General features: G+C 51.5%; 10 protein-coding genes across 10 annotated transcripts; 3 read left to right on the forward strand and 7 right to left on the reverse strand.

Moving 5' to 3' along the window:
* Nucleotides 1-267: 267 nt before the first annotated feature.
* N7506_011400 (ankyrin repeat domain-containing protein) lies at nucleotides 268-1,174 on the reverse strand (the record flags this gene model as incomplete). The annotated part of the gene is made up of 3 exons (XM_056960693.1): nucleotides 268-579; nucleotides 603-747; nucleotides 807-1,174. The coding sequence occupies 3 exons, from the start codon at nucleotides 1,172-1,174 to the stop codon at nucleotides 268-270; spliced, it is 825 nt and encodes a 274-aa protein (XP_056806848.1).
* Nucleotides 1,175-1,642: 468 nt separating this feature from the next.
* Nucleotides 1,643-2,848, reverse strand: N7506_011401 (acetyl-CoA synthetase-like protein; the record flags this gene model as incomplete). The annotated part of the gene is made up of 1 exon (XM_056960694.1): nucleotides 1,643-2,848. The coding sequence occupies one exon, from the start codon at nucleotides 2,846-2,848 to the stop codon at nucleotides 1,643-1,645; it is 1,206 nt and encodes a 401-aa protein (XP_056806849.1).
* Nucleotides 2,849-3,287: 439 nt separating this feature from the next.
* On the reverse strand, nucleotides 3,288-5,164 carry N7506_011402 (CoA-acylating methylmalonate-semialdehyde dehydrogenase; the record flags this gene model as incomplete). Its single annotated transcript, XM_056960695.1, has 4 exons — nucleotides 3,288-3,704; nucleotides 3,758-4,281; nucleotides 4,344-4,394; nucleotides 4,447-5,164. The coding sequence occupies 4 exons, from the start codon at nucleotides 5,162-5,164 to the stop codon at nucleotides 3,288-3,290; spliced, it is 1,710 nt and encodes a 569-aa protein (XP_056806850.1).
* Nucleotides 5,165-5,812: 648 nt separating this feature from the next.
* On the reverse strand, nucleotides 5,813-7,601 carry clxA (calnexin; the record flags this gene model as incomplete). The annotated part of the gene is given in 4 exon segments (XM_056960696.1): nucleotides 5,813-6,868; nucleotides 6,880-7,088; nucleotides 7,151-7,433; nucleotides 7,485-7,601. 4 exon segments carry the CDS (start codon nucleotides 7,599-7,601, stop codon nucleotides 5,813-5,815), a joined length of 1,665 nt encoding a protein of 554 aa, XP_056806851.1.
* Nucleotides 7,602-8,124: 523 nt separating this feature from the next.
* Nucleotides 8,125-8,978, forward strand: mde1 (methylthioribulose 1-phosphate dehydratase MDE1; the record flags this gene model as incomplete). Its single annotated transcript, XM_056960697.1, has 3 exons — nucleotides 8,125-8,271; nucleotides 8,328-8,803; nucleotides 8,867-8,978. 3 exons carry the CDS (start codon nucleotides 8,125-8,127, stop codon nucleotides 8,976-8,978), a joined length of 735 nt encoding a protein of 244 aa, XP_056806852.1.
* A 442-nt stretch (nucleotides 8,979-9,420) lies between these two features.
* On the forward strand, nucleotides 9,421-11,412 carry N7506_011405 (sorting nexin 1; the record flags this gene model as incomplete). The annotated part of the gene is made up of 5 exons (XM_056960698.1): nucleotides 9,421-9,454; nucleotides 9,510-10,102; nucleotides 10,169-10,549; nucleotides 10,602-11,204; nucleotides 11,260-11,412. The coding sequence occupies 5 exons, from the start codon at nucleotides 9,421-9,423 to the stop codon at nucleotides 11,410-11,412; spliced, it is 1,764 nt and encodes a 587-aa protein (XP_056806853.1).
* A 217-nt stretch (nucleotides 11,413-11,629) lies between these two features.
* Nucleotides 11,630-12,514, reverse strand: N7506_011406 (uncharacterized protein; the record flags this gene model as incomplete). The annotated part of the gene is made up of 1 exon (XM_056960699.1): nucleotides 11,630-12,514. The coding sequence occupies one exon, from the start codon at nucleotides 12,512-12,514 to the stop codon at nucleotides 11,630-11,632; it is 885 nt and encodes a 294-aa protein (XP_056806854.1).
* A 791-nt stretch (nucleotides 12,515-13,305) lies between these two features.
* On the reverse strand, nucleotides 13,306-13,827 carry N7506_011407 (mitochondrial 54S ribosomal protein bL31m; the record flags this gene model as incomplete). Its single annotated transcript, XM_056960700.1, has 1 exon — nucleotides 13,306-13,827. The coding sequence occupies one exon, from the start codon at nucleotides 13,825-13,827 to the stop codon at nucleotides 13,306-13,308; it is 522 nt and encodes a 173-aa protein (XP_056806855.1).
* Nucleotides 13,828-14,126: 299 nt separating this feature from the next.
* Nucleotides 14,127-15,017, forward strand: N7506_011408 (flavin reductase family protein; the record flags this gene model as incomplete). Its single annotated transcript, XM_056960701.1, has 2 exons — nucleotides 14,127-14,175; nucleotides 14,227-15,017. The coding sequence occupies 2 exons, from the start codon at nucleotides 14,127-14,129 to the stop codon at nucleotides 15,015-15,017; spliced, it is 840 nt and encodes a 279-aa protein (XP_056806856.1).
* A 610-nt stretch (nucleotides 15,018-15,627) lies between these two features.
* Nucleotides 15,628-18,678, reverse strand: N7506_011409 (uncharacterized protein; the record flags this gene model as incomplete). Its single annotated transcript, XM_056960702.1, has 1 exon — nucleotides 15,628-18,678. The coding sequence occupies one exon, from the start codon at nucleotides 18,676-18,678 to the stop codon at nucleotides 15,628-15,630; it is 3,051 nt and encodes a 1,016-aa protein (XP_056806857.1).
* Between the last annotated feature and the right edge of the window lie 2,201 nt (nucleotides 18,679-20,879).

A 20,879-nucleotide genomic window follows, 5' to 3' on the forward strand; every position in this document is an offset into this window, starting at 1 on the left:
TTAGAACTTCCAAGGTTGCTTATGAATTTCATGGTCTCCTGGGGCTAGGTAGAGGCTCAAATGGTGGAACCTTGGAATTGAAAGATAAAATTGACTACTTAAATTCTCGGTAGTGGTAGCCCTGAAGGCTCAAATGTCTTATGAGATTGTTAGGTTGGTAGCGAGTGATCCTAGGGAAAAAGACGAAGGAACCTTGGAAACAAGCAATGTGACTAGATACTTGCGAAATAGCCTTGTTGATACTGGATCATGTCACCAAATCGCAAGTTACTGACTTCTTTTCTGAATCTCCGCCATGATGATCTTTCGTGTGTCCTCATCTGCACACTCCACAGCTGTTTTATCCTTGTAATCTTTGATATCGACACTTGCACCCTTCTGGATCAAATAACGAATCACGTTATGTTTCTTCGAGGACACCGCGAGGTGGAGAGGAGTCCGTGTATAGTGAGGGAACAACCGACGAGAATGCTCATGATTCTCATGCAAAAGAGCATTGAAGGGAGCACCTCGGTCAATCAGAAATTTGACCATTTCGAGGTTTTCTTCACGGTATCGACCAATGGCCCAGTATACCAACTCGCCTTTGTTAACATCCCCACCACGATCAAGTAGATGATCGACAGTCGGCACATCAAACATTTGAACAGCATGGGTAAGGGGGTGTAGTCGAGTTCACATCGCATATTCGGATCAGCGCCACGATCAAGGAGCCATTCTGTCATCTCTCTGTCTTCAAGGGCAGAACTAGAATAGAATCGACTTAGTTTAGCTGGGAAGGGATAGAATAGGGAATAGATTCTCACGCAAGGACAGGTGGAGTCAGTTCATCCAAGGGCGTATTGATATCCCAGCCGTTGTCAAAGAAGATTGTCAAGATATTTTTCGCCTTTGCCTCGGCAGCCGTCTGTACGTAGGTGGACGAGATAGGCATTTTGCACCTGAGGAGCTCCTTGACGAGGGTCTCTCGTTTCATCCAAACGGCATCCTGCATAGCTTGGTACAGGTAACGGATGTCTTCGCCTTCACGCATTGCACGATCAAGGCGTGGGCCCAACTCTGAATCGCGAAGTACCAATAGCTCGTTGTTCAGTGCATCTGTGCTTTCCGAGGTAGAAGGAGGGGACTCAAATCGTTCAAGGAATTCCTGCGCTGAAGTGGATTCCAGAGACATGCTTGGATTTTCTCGTGGCTAGGTATGATGAAGGGGAAATCTATGATGGACATGAGTGTGAGGTAGATATAGCTCCAAGCAAGCAAACAAGCAAGAAGGAAACAGGCAAACAGGCAAGCATCCATATGCACATGACAAGACAGATCTTGTGATATGGGCAAATATCATCATGAATGTAACAGCAAGCCTTGAAACGAATCTAGAAAAAAGCCATAGACCTACAGGCCGCCTGTCTAGGGCGTTGGAAGATTCGTCAAGCTGACCAGAGTTGATATGTAAGCAACAACGCAGGCTCCAGGCTGATATCACCCCGGGCCTATACCAAAGTCTTAGGTAGAGTCTCTTCATGTTCAGCATTAGAACTCAAGATAAACATCGCAGCGTGATACTTGTAATTAAGCAAAAAGACATGGAACCCCAAATCTGACTAGGCTGCAAATTTATCTAAATCCGTCTGTGAAAGCTGCCTCAAAGGTCTCTCGGTATCTTCATCTCTGGACTCTGCAACGCAGCCTCAATGTTTCCACAAAGATCAGCAAACAAGACTTCACCTAAGCCCTGCGTAATGCGTGACGGATTGAACTTGACCTGTATATCTGCGAAACCTTCCCGCGAGGTGGTTGAGAATATATAAATGTCAGTAGCCCGACAACGCCCATAGCGTTTCTTCATCTGCAGATATTTCCACTCTAGCATGCCGGAGTCTCCCTCAGATGGGGACTGTGAAACAACAGGGAGGTCGAAGGTAATATCGAGGTGCTGAACAATAGATCCGAGAACAGCCGTGGGGCTCCAGTCTGTGCAGCGCGTGATGATGTCTGGCATCGGCATGGACTCGTACGGGACAGCAGCTATCATCGTATCTTGCACACTCTGCAAGACCTCGAGATATGTTTCGCACTTGGTGACGTCGATGGGGAGCGGGAGCATGTTGATACATGGCCCAACAACATCCAAAATACCCTCCATGTCAATATTTCTTCCACTGACCGCTCCGCCAAAGACGACTCTTTCCTTTTTGGCATGCTTTGACAAGACGAGTGCCCATGCGGAACTTATCAGAGTGGCGAATGTAAACCCTGACGGCGACAATCTGAGGGACTTTTTGAAAATTATGTCTGGCTCATCGCCTTCAGCGGAATTGTCACTCAGTATAGTCATGGGCAAGTCTGCCAAGTGCTTTCTCCAAAAGTTTTCAGCTTCAGGATTTGTCGCTAGAAGCACTTTTGCTGCGAACGCCGAGAAAGATGGACCAGGACAGACCTCATGGCCATGGTAAATGCTTTGCAGTTGACGAAGCAGGAGTGTGACTGTCCATGCATTACACTGGCTGTCCTGAATACCCAGTGCAAAGTGTGTCGAATCGTCATCCATGACGATGTAAGAAAAGCTCGCAAGCTGCCGATCGAAACAGCTCGATGGAACGGATTCCCAGTGCTCAAGTGCTTCTGATTGAGAAGTGAGATGCAAGAATGGCACTTCCAAATCGTCCCGGACAATGGCTTCGATGGTACCATTTTGAAGACTAAATTGAGTGCGCAAATTTTCATTCTTCTGCACCAGAGATTGACATACCTTTCTGAATCGAACCAGATCCAAGCGTCCTCTGAAGTCAATGACAACATTAACATAGTTTCCTTCGGGTAACCCAGCAACAGTGGTCACAGAGACCATCTGGATCCATGTAGGCGTGTAGCCTTGTGGAGAGGGAGATTGCAATTCAATGTTCGATGTCGCTACCTGCTCAGTCACCGATTCGACATCCCCACTGTGATCGAGTTCATCAATCGTGCAGTCCTTGAGCAATTTTGTGACCTTTAGAGATAAATCATTGACGCGGGCTTCTGAAACAAGCTTCGTTGCTTTGATCGAGTTGCCGCCTATAATTTTTGTAATCACTCTGAAACATGATTGGTCGAGGGAGCTAAGCCGTGAACAGAGAATTATACTTAGGGGATCCAATAACTCAATTTGTAAAGTCGATGTATATTCACAAACTGATATAAACCTAAAACCTGATCCGGGGTTCATGATATCCATAAAGCGCAAATTTTGAAAAAGAACAGACAAGATGCCAATGATTAGCTAAGAGCAGAAGACAAGAACAAATTGCTCAAGAGTGAGTAGGCATAACAACGCTAGCCTTGGTGCTCACAGCATCCTCGCTCTTCCACAAGCTGGTGACAGTCTTCTGCTGGGTATAGAATTGCAAGCCGGGCTTGCCGTAGAAAGTGTTGGCACCGCCGCCGGCGATACTCTTCTTGTTACCGGTGAAGGAGAACATGGGGAGAGGGACAGGGATGGGCACGTTGATACCGAGCTGGCCGGCCTCGATCTCCTTCTGGAACTTGGAGGCGGTGGAGCCAGACCGGGTGAAGATGGCGGCACCGTTGCCGTATTCGTTGGCATTGATTGTGTTGATGGCGTCGTCGAGGGTCTCGGCGTTCAAGCATACAAGGACGGGTCCGAAGATCTCCTCCTTGTAGCACTTCATGTCGGTGGTGACGTTGGTGATAATAGTAGGGCCAACCTAAAAGATGTTAGCTGATATTTTGGTGGATGGAAGTATGTATATAAACTTACGAAGTTGCCATCGGGGTATCCATCGGGCTTGTATCCACGGCCATCGAGAAGGATGGTGGCACCCTCCTCCTCGGCACTGGCAATGAGGTCCTCGATGCGCTTCTTGCTCTCGGGGCTGATGACAGGGCCGAGGTCGGCACCCTCCTCAAAGCCACCGTTGACGTTCAGAGCCTTAGCACGCTCAGCAATCTCAGGCAGCCACTCCTTAGTCTCCGCAACCATAACGCAGGTGCTCAATGCCATGCAGCGCTGACCGGCAGCACCGAAGGCAGCACCAACAATAGCGTTCAGAGCCTGGTTCTTGTTGGCGTCGGGCAGGACAGCGGCGTGGTTCTTAGCGCCGAGGTTAGCCTGCACACGCTTGCCGTTGGCAGAACCGCGAGAGTAAATGTACTCGCCAGCACGGTTGCTGCCGACGAAGCTAATAGCCTTGATGGCGGGCTCATCAAGGATGAAGTCAACGGTGCGGGCAGAGCCGTGAATGATGTTGAGAACACCAGGGGGAAGCCAGCCTCGGCGGCGAGCTCAGCCAGAATCATCGCAGCGCCGGGGTCACGCTCGGAAGGCTTCATGACCAAACAGTTACCAGTTGCAACTGCAACGGGGATACACCAAAGAGGAATCATGGCAGGGAAGTCTGAGCAGGAATTAGCATATATCGTAGTGGTGACCGTGGCAATCCAACTTACTGAAGGGGCAGATAGCAGCCACGACACCGAGAGGCTCGCGGTAGCTTCGGGTCTCCATATCCTTAGCTACCTCGAGGACCTCACCGGTCATCTGGGTAGTGATTCCACAGGCGGTCTCGGCGACCTGCAAGCCACGAAGAACATCACCGCGGGCATCGGCGAAGGTCTTACCCTGCTCGAGGGTAATAGAGGCAGCCAGACGGTCCCAGTGTTCACGAATCAGACTCGTGAACTTGAAGAGGATCTGCTGGCGAGCCATAATGCTGGTTGACCGCCAGGCGGGGAAGGCCTTCTCGGCCGACTCCACGGCGGCCTTTAGCTCCTCATCTGTGCTCTGAGGGACACGAGTGACCAGGTTGTTGGTAGCAGGGTCATGGAGGTCAATCCATGTAGCGGCCTTAGACGAGACAAACTGGTTGTCAATGAAATTGGCGGTGTCGATTGGGTTGGTGATCTTCTTGTGGCTAGTCGGGTATTCGGTAGCGGTTGAGACAGCCGAGGTCGTTGAAGGAGCAAACTTGTGGGCAGTGGTCTTCAGACCACGGGTTGCGGAAAGTGATGAAGGAGCCATGGTTACTTTACGGGAAGAGGAGGAGAGGAGGGAAGACGCAGTAGTCATAGATCGGACTGAGCGTGCAGCCCTGGCGGTCACCGTCGGCGTGCGGGGAAGTGCGCGGAGAGCGGGGAGGGAGCGGGCAACTGACCGACAAGCAGCCATGGTGAATTGATTGGAGAGAATGAAAGTGAAAGGATGTTTCTCAATGGGAAATACAAGGATTAAGTAGGAGAAGAAGAGAGAAGTGGACACGGTCGAAGGGTTTAGGAATGAGTTCATAAACTGGGTTACCCCAGGCCCGAGGTCAACCGCCTTAGTAAGTTAGCGATTCCCCATACATTGGACTTCCCCCAGATAAGCTGCTGCTCGGCGTGTTCAACCAATCAGACATCGACAATCGACACGAATCGCCGACAGCTTTAATCGCTGGAGCAGTCTACGGCATTGTTTCCGATGTCCGTCCTCCCTAGGAAGGCTAATCCGATTTGGAAGGTATTTCCTGTTTGGACCTCCACGCTTGGCTACTTTATTCATACAATAGGATTGAGATTCATCGGTTACAGTTATGGGGTACGGTTATGGGGCTCTTAAAGTGGTCTTCAAAAATAAATTGCAATTGTCTCCGGAAAAGCGGCTAGAAATAATCGGGAAATGACAAACTGGGAAAGTATACAAATCAGGCCTCCATTCAAACTACATCGGCCAAGATAACAAGAGGGGGATCACTGCGGTAATTGGATGTAAAGCTCTTCGCTGATTGGGTTTATTGGGTAAATTTCTGTCCTCCATGCAATTGGCTGCCAATTGCATTTACTCCGCGGAGGATCGGGTGTTGCGCTTAGTGGCGCCGCCCTTGCTGGTCTCGGTAGAGGAGCTGACAGCCTCATCCTTCTTCTCCTTGGGCGCATTGGCAGGGGCCTTGCCCTTCTTCTCAGTGGGGGCGGGGCTGCTGGCACCGATGGCACCAACCACGATGAGGATCATGGTCAGCAGAAGGGCACCGAGACCACCAGCAACTTCGGGAAGAGCCTTGACAGCGTGGACGGGGTCCTCCTTGGCCAGCTCAACGAAGTGGTTGACCTTCTGGCGGACGAAGGTAACGGGGTCTTCCTGGAAGGTGGTGGTGGTGCCGTCCTCCTTGACCTCGGGCTTGGGCTTAGTGGCCTCCTCCTCGGCCTCTTCGATGGGGAACTTGACATCAAAGGTCTCCTGGCGGAGCTTCTCAGCATCCTCAACGGAGTGACCAATGTAGACGTTGTCGAACAGAATATCACTCTGCATGGTCCAGATCTCGAAGCCAATGGCTCCCATGGGCTCAAGGTTGGAGGGGGTCTTGTCTTCGAAGAAGGCGGGGTTCTTGATCTTACGGGGGGCCCAGATGCCCTTGTAGGCAGGGTTGTCAATGAGGGGAGCTTCCCACTTGCCCTTGTACTCGGGGTTCTTGGTCAGAGGGCGGGTCCAGGGACCACAGCCGGAGACATCAGCACACTTGGGGTTAGGAACGGTAGGGGCGAGCCAGTCTCCATCCTCCTCGTCATCCCAGTCCTCGGGCTTCTCGGCCTCGGGGTCAGGAATGCTGGTGGCCTCATCCTCCAACCAATCGGCGGGCTGAGTGGCGGTCTCGTCGACAATCTCGAAGGGGGCATCCTCGTCCCAGTCGGCAGGCTTGGTGGCCTCGGGGTCAGCGATCTGGATCTCGTCAACCCAGTCGGCGGGCTTGGAGTCCTTGGGGTCGTCAATCTCCTTCTCGGGGTTGACGGGAGGGTTGAAGTCCTCGAGGAGGCTGCCGGCCTTGGCGGACTCGCCGTTGATGAGGATCTCGAAGGTCTGATCGGGCTTGACGATCAGGGTGTAGAGGGAGGTGACCTTGTTGGTACGGGCCACGGGGGAGTCTTGAGGTGCTTCTCCTCGTACTCGCCGGTCTTGGGGTTCTTGTGGCGGAAGATAAAGTGAACCTTGTTGGTGGCTCCACACTTATCGGGACCGAACATGATGACATAGGGAGTGCCGTTGGAGAACTCCTCCTGGTGGAGCTTCTTGTTCTCCTGGAGGAGCTTCAGGTAGGCACCACCGCAAACGAGGGAGTCTAATCAAAGAAACGCGGTTAGCGCATGTAATCAGGAGTCAGTTTGGGTTGCAATTGCTTACTTTGCGGCTTCACTTCGTACTGAACCACCAAGGTCTTGCCCTTGTTGTCAATCTTCTTGGGAAATTTGGCGGAGATGGCGTGGTGAGCGGCAGCGTTCTTCACGACCAGACCCTTGTCGCCATCGATACCCTTGAGGACAGTGGGCTCTTCAACGGCCCATTCACCAACGTAGGCCCATTCGTCATCGGACTTGGTGTCGTCCTTCTTCGCGGTCGAAGGCTTCCACCGCGCCTGCCAGTCGTCGGTGAATTGCTCAAGGAAAGGAGCCTTGAGGGTGGTAGGCTGCAAGAATATTAGCACAGAGCAAGGTTAGTGGACTCAATTGCGACTAACAGTGAAGGCAGGCTTCTCAATGACGGTGGCATCGGCAACCTCCTCCTCTGCATGGGCATAGCCCATGAGACTGGCGGAGGAGACCAGAGCCGAAGTGAGCGCAGTGTTGAAACGCATGGTCAAACACTATGAAAAGGACAAAAACCCGAGAATGAGAGTGGAGCGCCAAAGTGAGGAGAAGGGAGGTTTTAAAGTGGAGGGAAGGTCCAGGTGGCCTCTTCAACTAAGCTACCCAATCGGGACTAGGCTACACACGGGCTTCGATGTTATTCTATACTCTTTTCTTTTGCGCGTCGGATGTGATATACTTCTGTTTCATTTTCATTTTAAATAGCATTAAGCTAATTATTTGTCTCTGTTATAAATCCTAATTACGTCTTTTGTCTACTCACAAATGTCGATGACTATGTAAACAACAATATAGAAATTTATGGCGTGCTGCATCAGACCGCAGATCCCCGATTGACTTCTTCCCCGCCTAATCCATCTTATCCGGCATTTCTGACGTTGGTTTTTGGCACATCACTGTACCTTTCAAGACAAGCTTGTCGCAAACTTGAAGTGAGTTCGTTCGGCTACTCTAAACACCCCCTTGCTTCCTTTCATGCCCATGCACTAACGCGTATTGGTTTTTGCAGATATGTGCCCCACCGAAAAAGCTGTCGCAACGGCCGGCAACAATGACCATCTGGTCCAGTCTGAGGACCCCGAGCACCCTGCCAACCTAATCCCCGAGCTTTGCAGGAAATTCTATAACTGGGGTTGGGTCACTGGCACCGGTGGTGGTGTAAGCTGACAGGAGAGAGAAAAAATCGAACGGTACCCCGCTGATGGAAATTGTAGACTTCGATCCGCCATGGCGACCACATTTATATTGCTCCCTCTGGAGTCCAGAAGGAATTGATGCAGTCGCAGAACATCTTCGTTGTTCAATGGCCCACCCCGAAGTACCCCGCCGAGGCGCGCAACTATATCCGCAAGCCCCTCAAGCTCAACCCTTCCGCCTGCACTCCGCTGTTCCTGACTGCCTTTGAGCATGGTGCTGGCTGCTGTATCCACACCCACTCACAATGGGCTGTTCTTGTGACTCTGCTTGTGGAGCGGGAGAAGGGCCCCGACGCTTGCTTCGAGATCAACAACATTGAGCAGATCAAGGGCATTCCTCGTGGCAAGGGTAAGGGTATGCTTGGGTTCTTTGATACCTTGAAGATTCCCATCATCGAAAACACTGCCTTTGAGGAGGATCTCACCAGTGGCCTGGAGGCTGCCATGAACAAGTACCCTGACACATATGCTGTGCTCGTCCGCCGACATGGAATGTAAGTCATGCCAACCCGCTGCACACAGTATCTGTCCACATACTAACGCCTCGGGCTCTGTAGCTATGTCTGGGGTGACAACACTGCTAAGGCGAAGACTCAGTGCGAGAGTCTGGACTACTTGTTCCAATTGGCTGTCGAGATGCACAAATTGGGTCTTCCATGGATCAAATAGATCATGTGTAGTTTCTGATCAGATATTATGTCGTTCATGAAAGCCGGTGTCTTGTAATATCACGCCTTTTACAGAGTACTCCATACTCCATAGTTATAGGCTCCAAGATATGATGTGACGTATGGCGGCAGATGCGACCAAAGCATTAGTTCGCGAAAGAGACATTTTCTCTTTCTAAAGATACCAGTAGGCTTCAGATGAGGGATAAATCGATCCTAGATAGTTCAGTTAATGACGATGGCGAAGTGGAATGTATCAGTCGAAGGGACACCTTGTGGACTGGGGATCCCGTGATCCATTGCGGATCGGCCTCCGCTCCACCAGCTTCCTCTCCAATTCTCGCCCCGTCTAAGCTCCGATTGAAGCATTCACGTCCTTTATCTCTTCTATAGCTTCAATCTCGACTTCCTCGGTCATACCCAATTCCACACGACAGTTGGCAATGGATCTCGACTCTGGGGACTCCCCGTGGGGTGGTAGGCAGTGATGATAGCACAGCTCCTCGGATTGCGTTCTAATGTATGGATACAGATGAGCCCTCCCAGTTCAAGCCCAGTCAGGATGCCCCCAAGCCAAGCGCTACAACAGAGGGTGGTAGGTTTCCTTCCGACCGATTTGCTCCACAGCCCACTAAACGCACTCCCATACAGAAGCCGCACCCCCCCGCGTCAGAGACAGCGCCCACTGTCCGCACACCCGGAAGACGAGGCCCTCGAGGTACTCGCAAGATCAGTGCGCAAGCCACAAAACTCGAGTCTGTCGATGATTCCGTCGACCCTCTCGGCCCATTGGGTGAAGTGCCCGCCGAGGCTGCTCCGACACCCGCAGACGAGGCACCAGCACCACCCCAAAAGGAACCCTTCGCCGGACGCGCGCAATCGCTTTCATCCCCGCAGACCCCGAGTGGGACAGGAGACTCGGCCAATGTGGATGAGGACACTGCAGGCTTCCGCGGCCCTCCGCCTGTCCAGCCACCAGTGGAAACGGATGGACCGAAACGACAGACGCAGCCTAGCATGAGTGTTGAACAGGCTGCGAAGCCCACGTTCCAAATCTACGTTGGAGATCCGCACAAAGTGGGCGATCTGACCAGCAGTCACATCGTCTATCAAGTTTCGACCAAGGTAATTGAGATACCGGGATGACGCGCTCGCATTGGAACGGAACCAGCTGACCATCACTGCGAACAGACCTCATCTAAAGCCTACCGCAACCCAGAATTCACAGTCACCCGTAGATACCGCGACTTCCTCTGGCTCTACAACTCTCTACATGCCAGCAACCCTGGTGTGGTTGTTGCGCCTCCGCCCGAGAAGCAAGCCATGGGCCGCTTTGATACTAACTTTGTGGAATCAAGGAGGGCTGCTTTGGAGCGAATGCTTAACAAAATTGCCGGTCATCCCATCCTTCAACATGATGGAGATGTGAAGATTTTCCTTGAAAGCGAGGCGTTCAACGTGGATGTCAAGAATAAGGAGAACCGCGAGCCCGATATTGGTCCAAGCAAGGGAATGCTGAGCTCCTTTGGTATCTCTGTTGGTGGAGGTAGCAAGTTCGTGGAGCATGACGATGTGAGTGGCCCTTAGATCGCCACAGTGACAACGCCCATTAACGAGATAACAGTGGTTCCATGACCGTAAGGTCTACCTTGATGCTCTCGAAAATCAGCTCAAGGCCTTAATGAAATCCATGGACACTGTGGTACTACAGCGTAAGGGACTCGCCGACGCGGCAGGCGACTTTTCAAGCTCGCTACACGCCTTGTCTGCTGTCGAACTATCTCCTGCTCTTTCGTCTCCTCTGGAAGGACTTTCCGAGCTTCAACTTCGCATCCGTGAACTCTATGATCGACAGGCACAGCAGGATGTCCTAACCCTTGGAATCACGATTGATGAATATATCCGCTTAATTGGAAGTGTCAAGATGGCATTCACCCAACGACAAAAGGCCTTCCACACTTGGCATGCGGCTGAATCCGACCTTCAGAAGCGCAAGAACACGCAAGATAAGTTGCTTCGCCAAGGCAAGACCCAGCAAGACCGCCTGAATCAGGTCAATGCCGATGTCGCAGACGCAGAGCGCAAGGTTCACCAGACACGACTGCTGTTCGAAGACATGGGCAGACTTATGCGAAACGAGCTCCAACGCTTTGAGAAGGAGAAGGTCGAAGACTTCAAGTCGGGTGTTGAGACATTCCTCGAAAGTGCAGTTGAGGCTCAGAAAGAGGTAAGATCTCCCGTGTCTCTCAATGGATATCCTCCGGCTAACCTGTCAATCGTAGTTGATCGAACTTTGGGAGACATTCCTCCTGCGCCTGGATGCTGGCGAAGAGGGCCTGCCATACTATGTGCCTCCATCTGAAGTGACTGATGCGCCTACTGAACCCACCGAGGCAGTCTCTGAATCAACGCCTCTTGTTGCAGAGGATGCTTAATTCTCCCCCCATAAGATACTGGCTTCTTGTGAATAAAACCTCAACAAGTGCCCGCACTTTCTCACATCTTATATTCCTTGGAGATGGCTTCTTTCTATTGTTTACATGCCCCACCCCACGATCCCAGCAGGCTGATATGTTATGTGCATTTTCTATCTCGATTTGCTTCACTCCGAATACCACTGTTTGCGTACTGTAGAATGAATTCATCTCCTACCTACTCCGTACCAACAGCTTCAACGGCCGGCAATTCGAGCCCGGCTTCATCAAAGAACTTCTGAGCTGTCTCATTCAGCTGAGGATAATCTCGCAATGCCCAGAGAATCAAATAGAATTCACGGTCTTGGGTAGGCATATACTCCCTGAGCATTCGTTTCCATTGACAATCAACTTCCCCCAGCCCAAGTGACAGAGCAGCGAACTCCCACCAAACAGGGTAATATCCCGCTCCCTCCCAATCAATAATACCAACCAAATTACCATCCTCGACCATAATGTTCACATCCGTCAGGTCACCATGAGTAAAGGTATAAGGCGCCGCAGCAGGAAGACGCTCTCGCAGCTTCGCTCGCACCTCCTCAGGGACATGAGCAAGACGCTCCGACATCTCCGCCCACAGTTCATCATCAGACGACAAAGGACCATGTCCCTTGCGATGATCCCCTCCAAACAGAAAGGCGCTATAAATAGGCTGACCACCAAGAGCTTCCATTCGATCAGAATGCAGTCCTCGAAGCTGCTTCAGGTACTCGGCGGTCTGGCTTGCGACTCGCTCTCTTTCTTCCTGGGACATTGTAGGCCAGGCTTGCTCGAGCGGCTTGCCTCTCATACGCTTCATGATTTGAAAGTATCTCCCGTTATCTTCTTTCCATTCTTCCAGTTGCTCGGGGATTGGAATTGTGGTTTTCGATGAGAGGAACTTTAGATTGGCGCTTTCGTAATTGGGACCGTCGGTCCCTCGCTCTTTCAGGATGTATTTCGAGCCTAGGGACCAGGCTGCTCTGTTGCTGGCACTGTAGAAGATGCTGACATGGCTTTCGTATGAGCAGAGGGATTGTCTTTTGGGTGTCCAGGTACACGCCGAACATGGAACTTCTGCCATTTCCCAGGTGAGAATGATATTCCAAGGTTGTCTGTATGTAGTGTATTGAATGGCAGTTAACAAGTTGCATTGTATACTTAGCGGTACCCCTCCTTGGCCTCTGCAGCTGCTTTGTTGTACGACTCACCGTTTGGTAGTTATGCTCCAATCAGGAGAGGGTGAAACAGAGTTCGAGCACTACCTAGCTCACAAATGACGGAGAGACGTCTATCTACAAGGTGAAGTCCTATTGATGGATCTGGCTTTCGGGACACGCTTCAATATGTACGGGCTGGTATCAGCTTCCTATTCCCTGTCCTCTAGGCTCTCCGGTGTCTCTGTATGCGAATCGCCGGGCTAGATAGCCTGACAGTCGATGACATCTGACCAAATCAATCTTGGGTGTGTCTTTGCATTTGTCTTCCCACTTGGGGACTGTGCTTCTGATGTTTGGGGTTTGGAGCCATCACCGAAGCCCGTTGCTGTAGATGCTCAAAGGCCAAAGTCATGCCGACTTAGATTGACCAGATTGAGCCAGACTGTCATTGAATTGCCAGACATAGATAGGGCCCTGGGACAATCGTTGGCGGTGCAAGCCGATGGTATGTCGACGCCAAGCTTGATTCCAGGTTAGGACAAGATGCACCACGTTCATCTCTAAACAATCAAACAATCAAACCACTATGTACCGTAAAAGAAAAAAAATGTGAAAAATGCATTCTTGGTATAATACAGCAGGCTCATACCAGACATATGTATATTGTACAAGATCAAAAAGATAAACTCAGACCCAACTCCCAGCATCAGACAACCTATTTCTTATAGGGAGTCTTCTTCTCAGGCGGGGGAGGAGGCTGCCTCTTTCCGAACGAACTGATCAAATCAAGCAGATTATCCTCCTCAGCCTGGGCGGCCTTAGCCTCCGCCTCCGCGTCCTTCTTCTCATCAGGCGAAGTCTCATCCGCAGGCGCCGAAGCAGCATCGTAGCTGCGACCGAACTTAGCACGGAAAGCAGCGAGACGACCGGCCTCGTCATCTTCGACGTTCATCAGCTTGCTGCTGGAGGGGTTCCAGAGGACGGAGTTGCGCGTGTCGCGCGTGGAGCGGTAGACGGGCGCCGGTGAGGTCGTGCGGTGCGTGAAGGTGCTGCCGTCAGAGAGGGTGATGAGTTGTGTGAAGGTGTAAGGGCGCTTGGGGCGGCGGAGCAGTGTTGCGTGGCGGCATTGCGAGCAGACGAAGGTTGTGCTCGATTGCGGAAGTCGTGAAGGGAGGATGGAGGTTGTTGAGGTGGTTATGGTGGCCGCGGTGCGGCGGAGGGAGGTGTGCATTGACATCTTGGAGGGTAATGCCAATTGACAGAGAGGACAGGTCGAGCAGGGCGGGAGTGGATGGGGCCGCTGTAAAAGGAGGAGTGATGAAGTTGATGCTATACAAGCAGAGAAATTATTCCGGGTTAGTCAGCAGGTTGTTATTTTTCGGGATTTTCAGTATCGACTGCAATGACTTCATAAGCTTGTCTCTCGTGGGAGTCTTTCTCACGGCTAGACATGAAGTGGCTGGAATCTACTTTTTGTAGTTTTTTGTCCTGTTCTGCCCCCTTGAGCACAACTCGAAAGCTCCAAGTCTACCCGGGATGAAATCCGCGGGTCCAATCGCGCATGGGGTTCGGAGAGGCCTCGGAGGTAGGTTCTACACGAATCTTTCGTTTTTCTCCCACTAACGGGTGTTTTTAGAAGCACTATGTAACAGGAATTATACTGCTCGGCCATTGGCATCTCTAATCCGAACCTCCCCGCAATCCTTCACCCGACACCCATCACAATGCGCTCAAAGGCATAACAGCAGTACGGCTGCTTCCCCTCGAGATGCTCAGCTGGAAACGAGCGCTACGGCTTCTCCAAAGCAATCCACGACTTCCATATCCGATCAAGTCCGCCTCCTCATGCGCCGGGTCCCCTATCCCGTTGCAATTATCACAGCAACCGACCCCTCGGGGCCTGAAGAAACATCCTTCCGCGGCATGACAGTCTCATCTTTCAGCACCGTAACTCTAACACCCCATCCTGTGATCTCATTCAATGTGCGCCGACCGTCAGAGACACTGAACGCACTGCTTGCGTCACGCCGCTTCCTGGTCCATCTGCTAGCGCCTGGTCCTGCAACTGCTACGTTAGCAAGGGACTTCTCGAAGGGCAATGCCACTTTGACTGCTATGTTGAGCGGACATGGAGAGTTTGAATTTGCCGCCTTGGACGCTGGAAACGAGAGACCGCTTCCTATTTTGAGGCGAAAGGGATCTGGCGATTCCAATACGGACTTTCCTTTCGTGTTAGAGTGTACGCTACATCCCGAGAAGATCGACGTCCATGATCATTCCATCGTTCTTGGGACTGTTGTGAGAACGATTGAGGGGCCTGAGCCCGAGGCCTCGGGGCCGGAGGGTCGGGTGGATGAGCATTCGCCCGATCGGCTTTGTTTGGCGTATGCCAATACCAAGTTCTGGAAAATGGGTGGTGAGATTTGAGTGCCTTTAGTGAAGCCACTTGATGAGGCTGCATTGCTATACAGAGTCTCGGAAGTAGCAAAGCATTGTACATATATTCCGGGTTTGGCGTTGGTGGTATATAAACTGGTCATTAAACAGAAGACATAAATAAGTTCAGTCACACAATGATGGAACCGAGCACCTTAGACACGATATAAACAACCTCGGAAACCCTCTTCTACATCTAGCCAAAGAATTCTTACATCTACGCATGCCAACCCCAGAGGGGAACGCTGGAGAGAGAGAGAGAGAGAGAGAGAGGAATGTCTCCGTGAATTGTACCGTCTACGTTTTGGAGAGTATGCAAGAACCGATATACAACATTTTTTGGTATCCGTGTTAGGGACAAGCCTGCCAATGGCATGTATCTCACAGTGTATCCAACCAACCGCTCACCGCAAGAGGCATGCCACGAATACAGTGACTCAAAAAAGAGACTATATCAGAAGCCGATGAGAGATTGGTTGGTATAAGGTCCGAGTACAGACGCACACAAATTGGACGCAGCCTCTCGAAGAAAGGTGACTGAGATCAAGCTCCTATAGACAACGCAAGACACGACACAGCACACGACACACTCGGCAAGATGTTAGTCTCGAGAGGAGTGTGGACTGCCGCTGCCGCTTCCACTGCCACCACTACCACTACCGGTTCCACTACCTCGACTCGCTGCTCTTTGGAAAGGACTCAGGGCCGAGCGACCGCCTCCGTGAAGGAATGCATCAGGACTGGGTCGCGACTTGGTTTCGCCGAGCAACTCAGCCAAATCAAATTGCATGGGCGGCATCCGGTTCGCATCCAAGAAGTCAGAGCCGTACTGGCTGCTGTGGGTGGAGCGATTGGAGAACGAACGGTCCCGGTGGTTGATGTCTGGCACAAAGTACGAGCCCTGGTTTCCGACGGGAGAGGCCGGGAACTGTGGTAGGAAAGGAATGTCTTGAGACGGACTGGTCGGGTTGGACGAATCTTCCCGGATTGGCGACGAGGAGATCTGCAGTGGGCTAGATCTGGCGGGAGGAAAGCTGAGACCGAGTAGAGATCGCACGCTAGGTGCAGTGGTAGTTGAAGCGTTCAAGGATGACCCGCTGGTTTCCGGGAGCGGATTGGTGCCTGGCAAGTTGCCTTCGGGCGTAAGAGGACCAGAGTCAAGGAGCATCTGTTGTTGCTGAACCTGTATGGCCTGCTCGATCGCTGACGCCTGCTGCCAGAGTTGACTGGTGCGGAGTTGGAAATCCTGGACAGATTGGCTGATGCTTGCAAACTGCTCGTGGAAATTGCTCTCCATCTTTGACTGGTCCTGCTCTCTGGCAAACTGTTCCGCAGCCCGGCGTTCGCGTTCGTTCAATCCCTGGGCATTGGCCGAAATGATGCGCTCGTATTGCTCGTTTACTCGAGTGCGACGACCTTGAAGACGTTCTCGCTTCTGAATCACTTGGGTCAAGTCCGCCTCCAGTGCCGCCACCTCCTGTGCCGCAGCAGTGCGAGCAGCGGCAACCTCTTCCTTGGTGGCATTGAAGCGTTCGACCTCGCGTTCAAACTCTGCTTTGTGTGCCCTCCATTCTTCCATCTCTTCCTCCGGAACAGTTTCCATAGTGTCGAGTTGGGTTTCAAGTGCTGCGGTGGCCTCCTCAGTTTGTTTGATGTTTCGCTCCAATTGCAGCGAGCGCTGCTTTTGTCGGTTTTCATCGGTTCCACTGTGAAGCCGGGTATTGAAATTGTCAAGCTCCTTGCGAATTTTCGAGATGGCAGTTTTGTGATCGTTCTTCGTCTTCTTCAAGCGGTTGCGTTTTTCGTTGAGTTTGGACTCTGCATTGACTATGGAATTTTTGAGAGTTGTGGTAGGGGATGATGGACGATATGGCGGTTGGGGAGGTGTCGATATAGCGGATATGACTTTTGCAAAATGAGCCATGACCTCACATGGAAAGACAGCACAGCGCCGCGGGACAGCTAACTTACCTTGCTCTGTGTCAGCCGTCGCAGGCGTCTTGACACTCATAACACAGATCTCCTCGTCGGTGTCAACGCGCACGAACGCACAGGTATAAGCGCAATTGGGAGCGAGTCCAGCAATTTCGCCGCGCCACTGAACCACACTCGGTCCCTTGGCATCTGAAACCCTGCATATCGTGGCGGTAGCCCAAAGCGCACCATTGACACAGACATAGAACGGCTCCGCATCTCCTTCACAGCGTCCGTCTTCATACGAGCCCGATAGCGCTGGATCATCGGTAAATTCACCTGCGGCAAATTTGATTGCAGAACTGTCCACATCCGTAATCCATACTAACCCGTCGTCGAGAGAGACACCCTGAAGATCCTCCTCCGTCATTGTCAGATTGCGTGCTGTTTTGGAAACAGCCCGTGAATGTTCATATTCTCGCATAACCGTGACCTTTGTACTGGCGAGAGCAGCCCAGAACGGCTGCCGGCTTCGAACCTGATTTGCTTGTCGTCTGCGCTTTTTGGCGGAGGTAAACCGATCTTTGCCATCTTTCAATTGGCCATCCGGGCCAACCAAGGAAGATGAAACGCTGGCAGCAGATTCCAAAGCCGAATCAGGTTGTCCCTGCGAGCCCGCCGAAGCCTCCGTATCTCCCCTCTTCCCAGTTCGTGACGGTGTTGGGGACCGATTTTTCGCCATGGAGCGTCGTGCCATGGCTGTTCCAGCCTGGGCCAGTATGTGAACCGCAAGGAGGCTACGGAGCCAGCTCGGGGAGGATTGGGCTTCGGAGCGTCGGAACTCGGCGGGTAACAGATGCGAGAATTGGGAGAGGATATCGGGACTGAGCAGTTTAGCGGAGACAAGATGACCCAGAACAAAGTCTTGGATGCCTTTGCTGCGAACGAGATGAAGAAGCAAGACAATTCCAACACAGAGAGCATTGACCCCGCCATTCTTCCCGGAGCCCCCGCCGCCTAGAGTGATAGCGACCTGTACGTGAGCAAGGTCAATGGCGAAATTTTGAGCCCAGGTCCACATGAAGAGTCCCCAGAGAAGTATGCAGAAGCCGTCCATCGCAATCATCGTCCCCAGAGAAGGCGTGCCCGCCGGGCCCTGGAAAATGTCGAAATTTGACGACAGAGAGCCGGCGGCGGCGCCACTCGGGGGCATGAATGTGAGCGATGCGAAGAGGAATTGAACCAGAGTCAGAACCATAGGTGGAAGCTGGAGCAGAAAAATCAAAATGGCGATAGTGTCGTACATGGGGCACGACTTGAGGATGGTGGAGGCGAGCTGTAGCGGATTGATCGAAGCATTGGATCCGGATCGTTTGGAGGTTCCATTGCGAGCGCCATGGCCTGATATACCGCCGTTCTGGGGCACATCACTGTCCTGCGCGGATGCCATTTCTCCACCCTTGCTGTGCCCGTTCAACATCCCACGCACATTGCCATCCTTCGCACTATCTCCCTTGCCGGCGACCGTGGGTGACAGGACGGCCGTGTCGCTTGTCGAACGTGCGGAGGATAGGTCGAAGGGAACGGACGCGCCCGGCCCGGTAGCTGAGCCGTTGCCCGAGTTGCCGTTCAGATGGCTGTTGGATTTCTGCTTGGTCACTTTCTTGCCGGGACCGACGACACCATTCTCCTGCCGGTTGCTCTGGTTCTTCCTAGCCGCAGCTGATGAGCGTGGCATGGACGAGTGAGCCCGAAACCCAGGTCCGAGTCAGCTTGGCGGGATAAAGCCAAGGACTGGGACCAGGAAATAGGCGAAACAAAAACGGACTGAGAGGTGGGAATGTGAAAAGGAAATGGTGATGCAAAGAAGATGAAAATGAGAAAGGAAAGGTCTAATGAAAAGGAGGGAAAGGAAAGAGACGAGGCTCTACGGAGAAACGTGAAGGGGAAATGGATTGCCCAGGTGGAAGAATTGTAGGAAAGAAACAGAATGTATTGGTATTGTCACATCTGTCGATCATGGGTGATATTCGGGTAGGCGGTACCTGGCCGTGATACCAATCCCCCATATTCGCTTTCGGTACTGTATACTTTCTCTATGCGCATTTGGGCTTTTGCAATTTGCAAATTTCCATTTCTGCATGGGAAATCCCGTCAGCCGCCAAGCTTTCCCCCAAACTTCTTTGAGTTGCGATGTCCGTTTTGCTCACGAAGTACGAAGTACTCCATACGCCCGCATACTTGCATTTGCCCATTGCCTCCATTGACAGGTCACGCTCATCTCCAACACTGTTTGCCAAGTCATGCAACCCGGATACCGACACGGCCAATCCTAACCTATCCGCTTTTCTTGACTTTCTTTAGCTCTGCTTTAGCTGCTCTAGCTGCTCTAGCTGCTTTAGTGGGAATTGCCGCTCAACCCCGGCTCGCCTCTCTCACCCACTATGTGCATCATGCCCAAGTCAATCAATGTGTGAAGCTAGGCTACAATTTGGGACGCCTAGTCAGATCACGGACTCTCACCATGAGTTGGCTAACAGACCGACTGGTTGACGATCAACCGTTGCTTGACCCATCCGATGCGGGGTCACCCTTGCAGCAGACCTGGTCTTGAACAAACCAGGTCACGATGTGATTGTGACTCCGAGCTTTGCATCTAAGGATGTAAGACCTTGTACAAAGAAATATGGGGAACTGAAGCTTGTATCGATACTCCGTATACAACCTATCACATGCTCGGCTATCTTATTGAAGACGCCGCACAGTCAGATGTATGAACAAGTCACACTTTACGAGCTCAACTATAAACAATTAACACAAACAAAGAAACCGAACAATACGAATACATTAGATACTATTATACGCAAGCCTGAATTAGAGGAAAAAGACTACTCTCAGATTCACCCCTCCTGGAGATGCGGTCTTGGCAGGGTTTCGTAGATCAGCCACGAATTCGGCAATGATCCGCCCGTTATCTTTCTTGATGCGGCCCTACCAGTTCGTAATCGCAGTACGAGTACGGAGTATATGCTGTATGCTCGATGCTCTATGCTGTGCCATGTATGTCGTACTGGAATAATCTGATATAGGATTTGCCGTTGAATCGTAGTTCTGTATCGGAATTTGCTTGGGCCCGATAAACTTCGGGGCTTTTTAAACTTGCGGTCGATCATTCCGGTTTTGAAACCCTCCTGGTTTCGGCGCCCACGTCCTGCTTCGGCATGGTCTCCGAGTGCAACATCTCTGACTATACCTAGGTAGAGTTTTCAGTTCTTATGCTACTTCGTGCTCTTCGATCTATTGAGTTGATACTACAGCCCGACAGGTGTATTCCAGGGCATATTTAAATTTCAGTAGGGCTTGGATAGGACGATATTCTATTCGAACGTGACACGGGCAATATGATAGTAGTCTATAACAATTATCAAAGCCTTTCCGCAAGGGTGTAGATGCGTACTTGTAGTATGCTGGTCCTTCTCCGTATACTCCGTATACTGCGTAGTCATACCGCTAGCTAGACGCAGTGCTGTCTTGCCACTCTGCCCCACCTTAATGGAGGATGGGTCTGTTCCTAAAAACAGATTCTTTGATCGTCAGGTATTTTTGGTATAGGGCTCACATGAAAACAATACTTGTCTTTTCGTTCTGCCATACCCTTGACTAAATTAATTTAGACCAAATTGCTCATACCATCTCAATACATTTGTCTTACAGCATTTTCAAAGCCATTTGTTTAGGTAGAACTACCACCTAGGCACCTTTGGGTAGCTTTGAGTAATCACATCAATCCCAGTCTCAAAGCTGCGTACAAACTGTGCCGAAGCATGGAATTTGTTAGTCCTAAAGACTTAGTTCTTTCTTTGTCAACAAACAGCGCTCACTGCTTCAAAACAATTCTCTCTGCACTCTCGAATTCCTTACGACCTTTGAAGGTGGCAC

The sequence above is a fragment of the Penicillium brevicompactum genome (assembly GCF_028827555.1).
Source record: "Penicillium brevicompactum strain IBT 35665 chromosome Unknown utg000007l_segment0_segment0, whole genome shotgun sequence".
Lineage (NCBI taxonomy): Eukaryota > Fungi > Ascomycota > Eurotiomycetes > Eurotiales > Aspergillaceae > Penicillium > Penicillium brevicompactum.